Below are 11,466 nucleotides of genomic sequence, written 5' to 3'. Positions count from 1 at the left end.
TGCTATTGCTTACACATTACATTGCGGACCTTGGGAAGGAAGGGGAGTAAGGAGAGGGGGCGAAGGAGAGAGAGAGAGAGACCCTGCCACCCTACACATTGGCAGAGGAGAGCCATTGCACAGGCGACGGCTCCCCACCGGAATAAATCACCTCAAACCAATTCGCGGCCCCTACCTCCCCATCACCCACTCACTCACCCACCCACCCTCGGTCGCCAGCTGGGCTCTCGCCTTATAAGTAAAAAGGACGTGTTTACTCTTTGATGTGTATAAAGGCATCAGGCGCCTATAAATAGCCGAGGTTAGAGCAGCTTCTGCTGCGAAATCAATACCCCGTCCCCCCCTTCCCCTTGCTCCTTCGGCTGATCTGCCTTATTAATTATGAAAGGGCTCCTCTGCGCCCCGGCTCCAGCTCCGCAGCCTCCTCCTTAATGGTGGTTGCTGCCCTCTCTCCGCCGGGGCTCCGCGCCGCTCCGCGCCCGCGGGACCACCGCGCCGCCCGCCCCTCGCCGCTGCCCCCGAGGGGGCTCCTGCGTCGGCTCCGGGCAGCTGGGAGACGGGGTGCTGAGATTTTGGGTTTCGGGAGGAGGAGCGTGGGAGGAATTATAGCATATTTTTAAGAAAGAAATAACAAAAAAAAAAAAAGGAAGAAGACAAAAAAAAAAAAAGGAAGGCTGAGACAAACCAATTCAGCTGCCCTGTCCTTGTTTGAACTGAAATTGCCATGTTCATCAAGGGCTCGGTTCGGGATTTAGCCTTCCTTGCCTTAAAAGCCCTGTCTTTTTCAAGACAGCCTAGGCATATTTTATAAAAAGGACGACACCCTCATTTCAAACAATAATTTTTATTTTATACTTCTGTCTATACTTTGTAGCAAATCTTTTTTTGTTATTTTTTTGCTGAATTGACTTTATAATAAACTTTTGTTTAAATTACATTTTTCTTCTCTTTTAAAATCAAGGCTTTTTTTTCAAAATCTTGTTGCTGTTGTTGGTATTTTTTTGTTGTTGTTTTTTTTTTTTTTCTTTACGTTTACATTTAAGCCCCCTTTTTGTGATCTCTACGGTTGGATATTTTACTGGTATGTGTAACATCTAAAACAAAGAGGAGGAAAAAATTAAAGGCAGTGAATTCGGAAAGATGCCTTCGAACAGCAAGTAAAGGTAAACTCTCAGAGATCTGTTAGCAGCATTCTTTCACTCCTCCGGGCATTTCAGACAAATCTCTTTCTTTTGCTCGTTCCTTCCTTCCTTCCTTCCATCCTTCCTTCCTTCCTTGACTGTTCATTTCCCTCTCTCGCTCGCTTGCTCGCTTTCTTTTCCCCTCGAGGAAAAATGCTCTTTTTTAATTATATATATATATTTTTTTGCAGTGGAATGACCAAAAAACAAGCGACTGTGGAGGAAAGATGAGAGATTGTGAATTATTCACCATATGCTTCACACGTGGACATCTACCTTGGATTCATCGCCAGTGCCTCTTTTTGCCTGCGTTTTTGTTCTCGCCTCTCACACATTTTTAGAGGAGCCCGTGGCCCGCCGGGAGGTATCCCGGCCGATTACAACCTTAGCATTAGGTGGCTCAGAGCCGTTCCTGAGATTGCTTTTGCACAACGAGGGCTCGAGTTTCTATTTTTATTTTTTTTCCCTATTTTTGATTCGAAGCGATAGTAAAGCTGAGGTCCGATTTGGGCTGCGCGCCGCTGCCTGTTTGGTAACATTTGGCAAATAAAACACAAAAAAAAATATAAATAAATAAAGGGAGAACGCTTCCACAGTCCTACATGGGTGTTTCACCATCAGCAGCCACCACCACCACCATCATCATCATCAACCACAGAAAAGCACAACGTCCCCAAAGCAACGGATGGACACTTCCTCGATAGATCCAGCACATGGAGAGGGTGTGGGTGTGAGTGTGCTCGCCCCCCCCCCCCCCCTAGAAAGGCAGCCAGGTCACTAGCGCGGCCCACAGAGCCGCCAGCAGCAGGGACAAGGCCGGCGGGAGGAGGGACGGTGCCGCGCCGCTGCCGCCTCCGCACAGTTCAAATAAGCTGCCTTGGAAATCGAGGTTTTTGGATTCCCGTCTCAATTTCTCCCAGAGGTCTGTCGCTCCTTCCTGGCAATCGGTGAGCGCTGTGAGGGTGCAGGCGTGGAAATCGTCCCAGTACCTGCAGGAGGGGAGAGCAGCCGGCATCAAAACAGGCACGCACCCACCTTCCCGGGGCGGGGGGGGTGGGGGGTAAGGGCCCTCAGGCCCCCCGACGGCGGAGCTGAGCGCGGATATGATTTAAAGGGGGCTAGCGCCCGGCGGGGAGGAGCCACCTCCTCCCCCGCCCTAAAACCCGGCTCCTGCCCTCCAATTCCCCCTCCCACCCGAGACACCGGTTTCTGGGAGGGATCGATCCTCCACCCCCCCGCCTTCCCCGGGCTGCCCCACAGGCCGCCCCGTGCGCAGGCTTTGCGCTGGGCACCGGTTCTCCTGCCAGCTGCCGGGGGGGCTGCCGCTGGCTGTGGTTTCGGGGGTCACCCCTCCCCAGCCCCGTCTCCGGCACCAGCCCGGAATGGGCAGGATGGAGCAAAAAATCGCTTTGGTGGGTGCCTGCCGACGGGGTCTTTGCCTGATGGGGGGAGAGGGCATGCACCCCTCGGCTGGCAAACCTAGCCTAGGAGCCCATGGGCTTGTCCCGAGGGGTTTTCCGTCAGCGGTGGGAGGGGGCAGGCGGGAGTGGGAAAGGCATCGTTTTTCCCAGGCGGAGGCGGCATCCTGGAGGGTCCCGGTGCGGCGTTAGAAACCCTCGGGAGGGATCCCCCGGGCGGGAACGGGCCCTGACTGCGGGGGCAGGAAAGGAGGAGGAGGAGGAGGAGGAGGAGGAGGAGGAGGAGGAAGAAGGAATTTCTTCCCCTCCTGGGCCCTCCTGGGCCCCCCGCACCGGCCCGCGGCGCGGGGGACTCCCCATCCATCGGCAGGGGTCTATCTGCAGCGAAGGGTTTCTCCTTCCCCAGGATAATTTCTAGCTGTTCCCACACGTTTTTCCTTCTAATTCCCTTCTCCACAGGGTCTGGACCGCGGTTTGTCAACGGGGCAGGACTCGTCCCACTGCCCCACCTGAGGGGGACGGGCAGACATTTCCTCTCCGCGTCTGGGTTATCGAAAATCCTCCCAAATCTGCCTTTCTCTCTCCTATTTTCCCCTTTCCTCAAAGCAGACGTCTGCAAATTTGGATCTTGATTTTCCTTTTTTTTTTTTTTTTTTTTTTTTTTAAAGTAGTCCTACAGCCTCTAATTTATGAGCACTCTAAGCTGGTTGTAGACTCCCAATGTTTGCTACATTTGTAATAAATAATGAGATACTGAGAAGCCAGAGTCTGAGAGTGTGCCTCTCCTGCAGTATTTCTGCTGTAATTGCATCTCCCAAAGGAAAATTAAATCTTTCCCCAACCTCTTTCAATACACATCCCGACACAGGGTGAAGGCAATCGGCTGGTGGGAGGTGGTCGGGGAAATGGTCTTGCTTTAAAAAAAGGTACTTTTTACAGATCGGGACGACCTCTGGTCCGGTACTCCAGGGTCAAAGGACATCATATTAGGACCCTGCTGCCCCTGGGTATTTATTTCTCGTGCAGGACACAAGGTAAACCGCAACCCAGCATTTATAGCGAGGTACCAGCCTTAGTAGGTGCAGCAAAGTCATGCTTGGCTCAGAAATCTCTGGGCAGGAAGAGAAGAGAGGAGGGTTACAGAGTCTTTTCTTTTCTTTTCTTTTCTTTTCTTTTCTTTTCTTTTCTTTTCTTTTCTTTTCTTTTCTTTTCTTTTCTTTTCTTTTCTTTTCTTTTCTTTTCTTTTCTTTTCTTTTCTTTTCTTTTCTTTTCTTTTCTTTTCTTTTCTTTTCTTTTCTCCTTTTCTCCTTTTCTCCTTTTCTCCTTTTCTCCTTTTCTCCTTTTCTCCTTTTCTCCTTTTCTCCTTTTCTCCTTTTCTCCTTTTCTCCTTTTCTCCTTTTCTCCTTTTCTCCTTTTCTCCTTTTCTCCTTTTCTCCTTTTCTCCTTTTCTCCTTTTCTCCTTTTCTCCTTCTTTCCCTTTCCCTTTCCCTTTCCCTTTCCCTTTCCCTTTCCCTTTCCCTTTCCCTTTCCCTTTCCCTTTCCCTTTCCCTTTCCCTTTCTCAGTTTCTCATTTCACGTCCTTCGTTTTCTGATTTTCAGAGAGCAAAATCCGAAAAAAAACCGCAATTGCAAACATATTTATGTCTAAGGACTTAATCTCGTTTCTAAATATGACTCTTTTTTTTTTTTGGCGGAGGGAGTTTGTGCCGAAAAAAAAGCAACCGGGAGACAGGAGAGTACCCTGTGCAGCCAGATTTTTTTTTTTTTTTTTCAGCCGTAACGAAAATGCCCGTTTCTGCGTCCCTGCCGGGGACGCGATGCCCCGAAGCGGAGCGGGCGAGGTCCGGGGAGCTCACCAGCCGCCCCAAGTTTCCCTCCCCTGGTCAGATCCGCTGCCCTGAGCTCTGAGGAAAACTACCCCAAATTTAGGGCTCCTCCAGCTGTCCCAGTTCCTCCAGCTTTGCAGAGGAGCTGGGGAGGAGGGGAGCAAGGAGCCGATTTTGCAAGGCGAGCTCTTTTACTCCCTTTATTATTTTTCGTTGATGTTTTCCTTTTTATTATTATTATTTTATATTTAAAATAATATATCTGCTGTGCCAGGAGCGGGGCGACACTGGGGAGAAATGAGCTTCCCCGGGGGCAAGGTGGGCCCGAGAGGCGCAGGGAGGGTAGAGGAAAGCTGCCGCTGGGCGATTAATATTGTGGCTGGGGTATTTTCATTTTTAAATAAATTTTATTTTCCGAGGAATCTCCTCCTCAGCCGCAGCTGGGGTGAGCAGCCTCCCCCCGGCCTGCCTCTGCCTGGAGCGCCCCGGGGGGGACCCCGGAGCCTGCCAGTGACCCCGGGTCACAAAGACAGCAATAAGGGAAGGGACAGCAGTCCCCGTGCAGCTAATGTCAACGTCCCAGTGCAAAGCAGGAGAGGGGAAAGAATACAAGCGAGGAGCGGGGGGGGGGGGGGGGGATAATAATAATAAAAATAAAAAAAAAATAATAAAAAAAAGAGAACCCCCCTCAGATTCAAAGAGGGAAAAAACGAAGAAAGGCATTGTAGAAACTCCCTCCAGACTTCACAGTTCCCCAAGCCCGGCCTGTCCCCAAGGCAGTGCGCTTGGAGGGACTCCCGAGTCCAACCCCAAAAGCACCAAACCCCGCGTTCCTTCTCTCCCTTCCCATCCCACCGCCAACATCCAACCTCGCCCCCACTTCCCCAGCCCCGTGTCACCCCCCCAGTCCCGCCTCCCCCCTCCCCCACCCCCGCCACTCTCCCCCCAGCCCCGAAGGAGAGAGGAAAGACCTACGCGCAGATCGTTTGGAGATTTCTCTTGTCGTCCAGGTCCTGCGGGTAGTTGGCCATGTTATCGCCCAGCCGCAGCAAACAGTCCGAGAAGCCCCTAAAGACCGCATCGCAACGCCCCGCCGCTCTCACCACCTGCACCAGGTACGCTGGGGGGGGCAGGGGCACAGGTCAGCTCCGCCGCCACCCCCCCAACCCGCCGCCCCCACCTCCCTCCCTCCCCTCCATCCTTCCTTCTTTCCTTCCCCCCTCCCCATCCCCCCGGCTAAAGGCGCGCCCCGCCGAGGAACGCCGATTTCGGGGCAGGAAGAGCTCGGCGAGACCGAGCCAGGGTAGCCATCGGGCACTCGGGGACATGAGTCGGGGGCTTTTCGCTCTTTGCTTTTTTTAGCACCGGGGTTTTCGGTGCCCTTGGATTAACGGCTGTGATTTCAGCTTTTCTTTTTTATATTTTTTTTATTTTGTTTTTGGTTTTGAGGGGCGAGGAGGAGGGGAGGCGAGGTGAAGATGCGCTGCCTGTTTCTCCCCCGACTTGCTCCTTTGTTAGCAAATTCCTCCTCGAAGCAGCAGATGCGTTTCTCCCTACAAACACTGGCGCGCACACACACGCACACGGCTCCGTATTTGCCCAAGTCGCTTGTACAATACCGTGCAAGGCGCAGACCGAAAATAACAATAATAATAATAATAATAAAATCGCTAGAAAGAGCTACGATAAAGACACGCAAAGAAGCGAGCCCCAAGGCCACGCACGCAGTTGCGAGGGCGCCGTCCCCGCGGCCGCCCGGACTCGGGGCAGGGATGTAATCCCGCTCCCCCCAAACCACCTGCCTCGGGCACCCTTCGGGATTGCGCTGGGAAACGGCGCTCGGTTAAACGCCAACAGTAACAAACCCGAAAAGAGCCGCCTTGCAAACGAGGGAAAGGAAAGGAATCACGGCGTGCGTGAGATGGTTCCTCCCCGCGTGTCCGTGGCGGCCGAGCCCGGCCCCGCGGGGGGACGGGACGGGACGCAGGGACATTGCAGCGGGACTCAGGGACATTGCAGCTGTCCGCGGGACTCCGGCCAGGGCCGGTGCTGCCGCGCAGCACCGCGCACACGGCGGCAGCGGCCCGCCCCGCAGCCCCAGCCCCAGGGTACCCGGGCACCGGGGCGGGAGGGATGCTGGTCCCTTAACCGCTCCCCTGCCAGCGGCGGGGGTTGGGGACACCGTGGTAGCCCTGGGCCCGGGCTCGACCCCGGGCAGCGCGGCTGGGATGTCGCTGCGGCTAGCGGGGGCGGGAGGGGTTGTCCCCCCTTTCGGAAGAGCCCCCTGCCGCCCACACCGCCGGGGGTGGGGGGGATGTTGGGGTGGGGGTCCCCTCTCGATCCGGCGTCCCAGGACATGGCTGTGGCGGGGTGTGTGGGTGTGTTTCCTCGCTGGCCACCAATTACAAGCTAAATGGCTGACTCCAAAAGAGACTGTTTCAACCCAGATCCCCCTCTTGCCGTTTGATTCATCGCCAACATGACTTGGTAGCCACTCCCCTCTACACACACACCAGCACCAGCCGTCACATCAAAACCCCAGCAGGCTACAGACATTGGCTACGGTAGGAAAAAAGCCAGGCAAACAAATAGAGAAGAACTGAGGACCATCCCGAGGGTAAAACCATGTCCTATAAAACCCGCGCCATCCCACTCTGGCAACTACAGGGGGAGAGGGGAGGGGAAATTGTCACGAATTTCCCCCAAAACGTGACGGGCTGCACTGAAAATACAGGGTCAGAAGCGGAGCCCTGCCCCGGGACGGGGAGGGAGGGTGGCAGAGGGTCAGGTTTGGGACCAGAGCTGCTCAGAGAGCATCCCTCCTCTCCGAGGGGCGGCCTGGCCTTGTCTGCCCGCGCCGCTCCCTCCGCTCAGGGTTATCCCTGCTCCAGTGTCTCCCCAGATCCCACCACCAACAACAACAAAAAAAAGCGAAAGCGGAGAGACGAGGGTCCTGCCCAGCCACACGACAGCGGGATTTCTTTTGAACTAGGTCGCTTGTGCTTGCCGTGGCCCCGACCTTCTCCCTTCCCTTCCCTCAAAGACAACAGTGAGCAGCAATTTGCAATGCAGCAGGACCGCAGGAGCCATCCATAACGGATCGGTCCCCCTCCCGAAACCCGCTCCTCGTCTCCGCAGCCCTGCTGTCGGTCCACCCCTCTTGTCCCTGGGCGCCTTCCGCGGAGACCCGGTCCCCGCGCCTCCCCCCTACCCCGTCACCTCCCAAAACGTCAGGGATTTCGGACAGCTCCAATGCCCTCTGCCCAAATAAATAAATATTTTTTCCTTTTTTTTTTTTTTTTTTTTTTTTTAAGCCCCGGTGCATAGACATTTTGGGAACGAGCCGAACATTCATTTCACACTAGCTGTTACCGGGGACAGGGCAAAGGCAAACGGCCTTTTGCAAACCCCACACCCACAAACAAAACCTGATTTCGGGGGGGCGGGTGGAAGGAGTCGGGGGGAGGTTACCCGAAATACCGAAGGAGGAGCAGAGAGGAGAAAAGCCCTCTACAAGCTTCAAAGCCGTCCTCTCCCAGGGCACCGCAAAGCCACCGCACCGCCACCATCTCCGCGGCGTGCAGCAATATTTGGGGGTAACTTTCCAAATGACTGCTCATGCTCACACCAGCCCGGGGACGGCGATTCCCAGCCACTCTCGCTGCCTTTTGAAATTTCGCCGTGAATAAAATCCTCAGTCGGTTCAATCAAATAAACATAAATGAGAGAAAATCCTCCTCCTCCAAACGAACGAACAAACAAACAAAAAATGCAAGAACTGAGATCAAGGATGACATCCAAATAATGCCTTCCCCTTTCCTCTTTCTGACAGTACAGAAAATGGCCTGCTGAAGAGTTCAGCGTCAGTTAAAATGGAATGGTCATACGAATGGAGGGGTTTGCATCGTATATTCACATTATTCAGAGGTCAACATTGCATCGCAATATTTCTTTTTTTTTTTCTTTTCTCGATAAGCAAATGTTCAAGACATTTTTCCTCCTTTCCTCCCTTTCTTGTTCTCCCCTCTCTCTCTCTTATTTTTTTTTTTCCCTCTCCTTTCTTTTGGTACCCACAAAATGCTGCAGAGATTGAAGAGGAGGGTGACCGAGCGACAGGATCTCTAAATAGCAATGCCGAGCTTTTTTATTGTAGCAGAATTCCTTTGCAGGCAAATATTTTCAAAGGTCTCTTCACACCTGCTAATCTGGATAATAAAAGACGCGCTTTAATCGCCCTTTCCTTGAAGCCCAGTTTTGGATCATGCTCGGGAATATACATATTCAATATATAAATCTTTAAAATTTGCCTATCTAGGACCAAAGTGGACATTAACTTGGAGATTGTTTAATGTCTGTAACTCAAAAAATTTTCAGCAAAGAAATGTTGAATAAAATGAACCTGAGAGCAAACCAAGAGAGAAAACCCAAAATATTAAACAAAACCAGCAACGAGCACAAAAAAACCCACACACCAGCGTGGAGGAAAACCTATTCTATTTTAAGTAACTTAGCATATATAGAATTTTTTTGGAACCGGTCGTTTTTTGACAGCGGTTCTCCGAGCACAAAATTAACGATCGGGCGGTGGGACTTCGCGATTTTAAAATATTTTTTATTTGTTTAATCCCCGCATTCGGGTGGATTTTTGTAAGTTAGGGATGGATTTTGTTTGGGTTTAGGCTGCTCTGCAAAAATGGGAAAGCCACCAAGTTCCCCAAGGGAGCCCTTCTCTTGTCCCCCGATTTTCTGCAAAAAAACACCCCAACTTTCCAGCTATATCTCTCGCAAGCCATTTTGTGCCGGTTCTAATTTCTCTGTCCCTCGGGAAGACGGGGGGGGGGGGGGGGATTTCTTAGCACCGGAGCCCCCAAATTGTCGGTGGAAAGGAATGCAGGGGATATCCGAAAAGCAAATATAAATGCAGTCGTTCGTGGGGACGGAGAAAACAGGAGGGGAAAAAAGGAGGAAGAATAAGAGGGGGGGGGGGGGGGCGAAGCATGCATGGATTTAGGAAAACGAACGACAAAGTGATTTAAGAGGAGCAAAGAATCGGCTCCCTTTCCTGCGGACCCCCCCTTGCCTTGACAGTCTGAAGAACCGCGGAGATGCCAGCGGGAAGGAGGCAGAGGGAGCGGGGAGCGGGGTGCGGGGGTCCCTCCGCCGCCCCAAACCGCGGCCGTCAGCGCAGGTTACTCCGACATTCCGCTCCTGCATGCATCAGCCGGGCTTTGGTGCGCACAACTCGAGACCGAATTTGGCAGTCCACTTACCTATCTGTACAGCAAGGATCAGAGAAATATATCTGCCGTTCAACTTAAGTCCCATCCTACATTTAGTAAAACCATTTGCGGCTGCAGATCTTTAAATAGTTACTTTGGAGAACGTGGGGGAAAGCTGAAAAATAGGCATTGCCAACAAGTTCCGAGCAGCGGAGGACTTTGCAGACAAGGGGGGGAGACAGGAGGAGAAGGAGAGAAAGAGGGAGGCAGAGGGAGAGGGCGAGGAGGACTAGCTGGGAATGGTTCGCTCCATTAGGAGGGGGCGGAGGAAGTACAGCCTCACGCCCACCACGGGCCCTGACGCGGGGGGATGACACGGACCGTTTTTTTTTTTTTCCCTTCTTTTTTTTTTTCTTTTTTTTTCTTTTTTTTTTTTTTTTATGTGCACCCTGGAAGAGAAAACGCCATTTATAGGCATCACAGGCTGGATTTATCCGCTCTCCCCGTGTCCCCCCGCCCCATTAATCGCCGAGAAACTCCCCCCCCCCCTCCCCTTTTCCTCCCCGCGCTCCTCCTGCCCCGTGTGGCGGCGGGGGGGGCGGCAGCCGGGACCGTCCCCCCGGGGCGGGAGGAATGCGGGGGTGGGAGGGGGGACGCGCGCACACGCATACGCACACACACACGCAGACACACACACACACACACACACACACACACACACGCGCAGACGGAGGAGCCGCCCCCCCGGGGGTGGGGATAGCACGGTAGAACCCCCCTCCCCCGTCCCCGGGCCGCCCCGTCGGGGCCGACCGGCCCGGCCCCCGCGCTGCGGAGCGGGGAGGAGGAAAGGGAGGTTCGGGGGGTCCCCTCCCCCTGCCCGCCCCTCCCCCACCATGACGTCACCCCCAGGCTGAGGTTTGGGGGGGCGGGGGGAGAGGGGGGGGAGCTGGTTTCTCCCGGCTCTGCTGCCCGCGCTCAATCCCGGTGGCAACAGCTCGGTTGTGGGACTGCGGAGGGTGGCGTGGGGAAAGGGGTCACGCGTGGGGTAGCCCTGGGGAGCCGCAGTGGGGCCCGCCGGCGGCTGGGGGCCACCGCACCCGTCCTCTGGGGCCGGTCCACGGGTATGGCAAGGCTGAGTGGTGGGGATGGCGCCGGCCGAGGGTACGTGGAGCACTGCCCGGGACAGGTCTTGGCCTGGGGTGCTCCTGCAGCCTGACGCCCTCCTGGGAACCTCCTGAAGGCCATCCCCGCCCGGAGAGCAGCATGGGAGGAACCTAAAGGTGTCAGCATGGGCTTCTCCTGGCCCAAAGTAACCAAACAAAACCCGATCCTACAGCCTTCCCCCTGGGCTCCTCCACCGCAAAGTTATTCCCTGCCAGCTCAGTCCTCATCTGCACCAGCCGTCTGTAGCATCTCCAGGAGCAAAAGGGGGACTGTTCAGAGGGATAACTACTGTTGACGTTCGCTGGTCCCAGGTCCCCCACTCTTTGCAATCCCACTGTGCTGGCGGTGCTGTGGCACCCTGGACAAGCTGAGCTACCAGTTGGTCCCTCTCTTTTACAAACCGCCTGCGTCAATCCCCAGACCTCAATGATAGAGGGACAGCAGCTGCCAGGCTGAGTCCCCATGGGCCCCATGGGCTGCCAATGCCTGAAGCCCACCAGGCAAAGACAGGGATTGCATGGGGTTAAATGAATCAGTGCAACTGGGAGTATGCAAACTGGAGGGGCAAGATGAAAAGCTTCCTTGCTACCATTCACAAAATAGTGCTGGCAAATGCCATTGCCTCTTTAGGTCTACTTAATGTGTGCAGAGGCAGTCT

At 54.1% G+C, this 11,466-nt stretch overlaps 1 protein-coding gene across 1 annotated transcript; it reads right to left on the bottom strand.

Moving 5' to 3' along the window:
* Positions 1 to 838: 838 nt before the first annotated feature.
* NRN1 (neuritin 1) lies at positions 839 to 9,964 on the bottom strand. Its single transcript, XM_082498946.1, has 3 exons — positions 9,696 to 9,964; positions 5,401 to 5,545; positions 839 to 2,170 (listed from the first exon to the last, which is right to left on the bottom strand). Exons 1-3 carry the CDS (start codon positions 9,748 to 9,750, stop codon positions 1,939 to 1,941), a joined length of 432 nt encoding a protein of 143 aa, XP_082355072.1. The 5' UTR covers positions 9,751 to 9,964; the 3' UTR covers positions 839 to 1,938.
* Between the last annotated feature and the right edge of the window lie 1,502 nt (positions 9,965 to 11,466).

This window comes from Vanellus vanellus, assembly GCF_965231255.1.
Source record: "Vanellus vanellus genome assembly, chromosome: 2".
NCBI lineage: Eukaryota > Metazoa > Chordata > Aves > Charadriiformes > Charadriidae > Vanellus > Vanellus vanellus.
This window is presented reverse-complemented; position numbering and strand designations above follow the sequence as displayed.

What these genes read in the sequence shown, in the direction of transcription:
- NRN1 (XM_082498946.1), bottom strand. Translation starts at nt 9,750, where the DNA reads ATGGGACTTAAGTTGAACGGCAGATATATTTCTCTGATCCTTGCTGTA. An exon ending in GATCCTTGCTGTACAGATAG is followed by an intron (nt 5,546 to 9,695) that starts GTAAGTGGACTG and finishes TGCCCCCCCCAG; the next exon opens with CGTACCTGGTGCAGGTGGTG. An exon ending in AATCTCCAAACGATCTGCGC is followed by an intron (nt 2,171 to 5,400) that starts GTAGGTCTTTCC and finishes CCCCTCCTGCAG; the next exon opens with GTACTGGGACGATTTCCACG.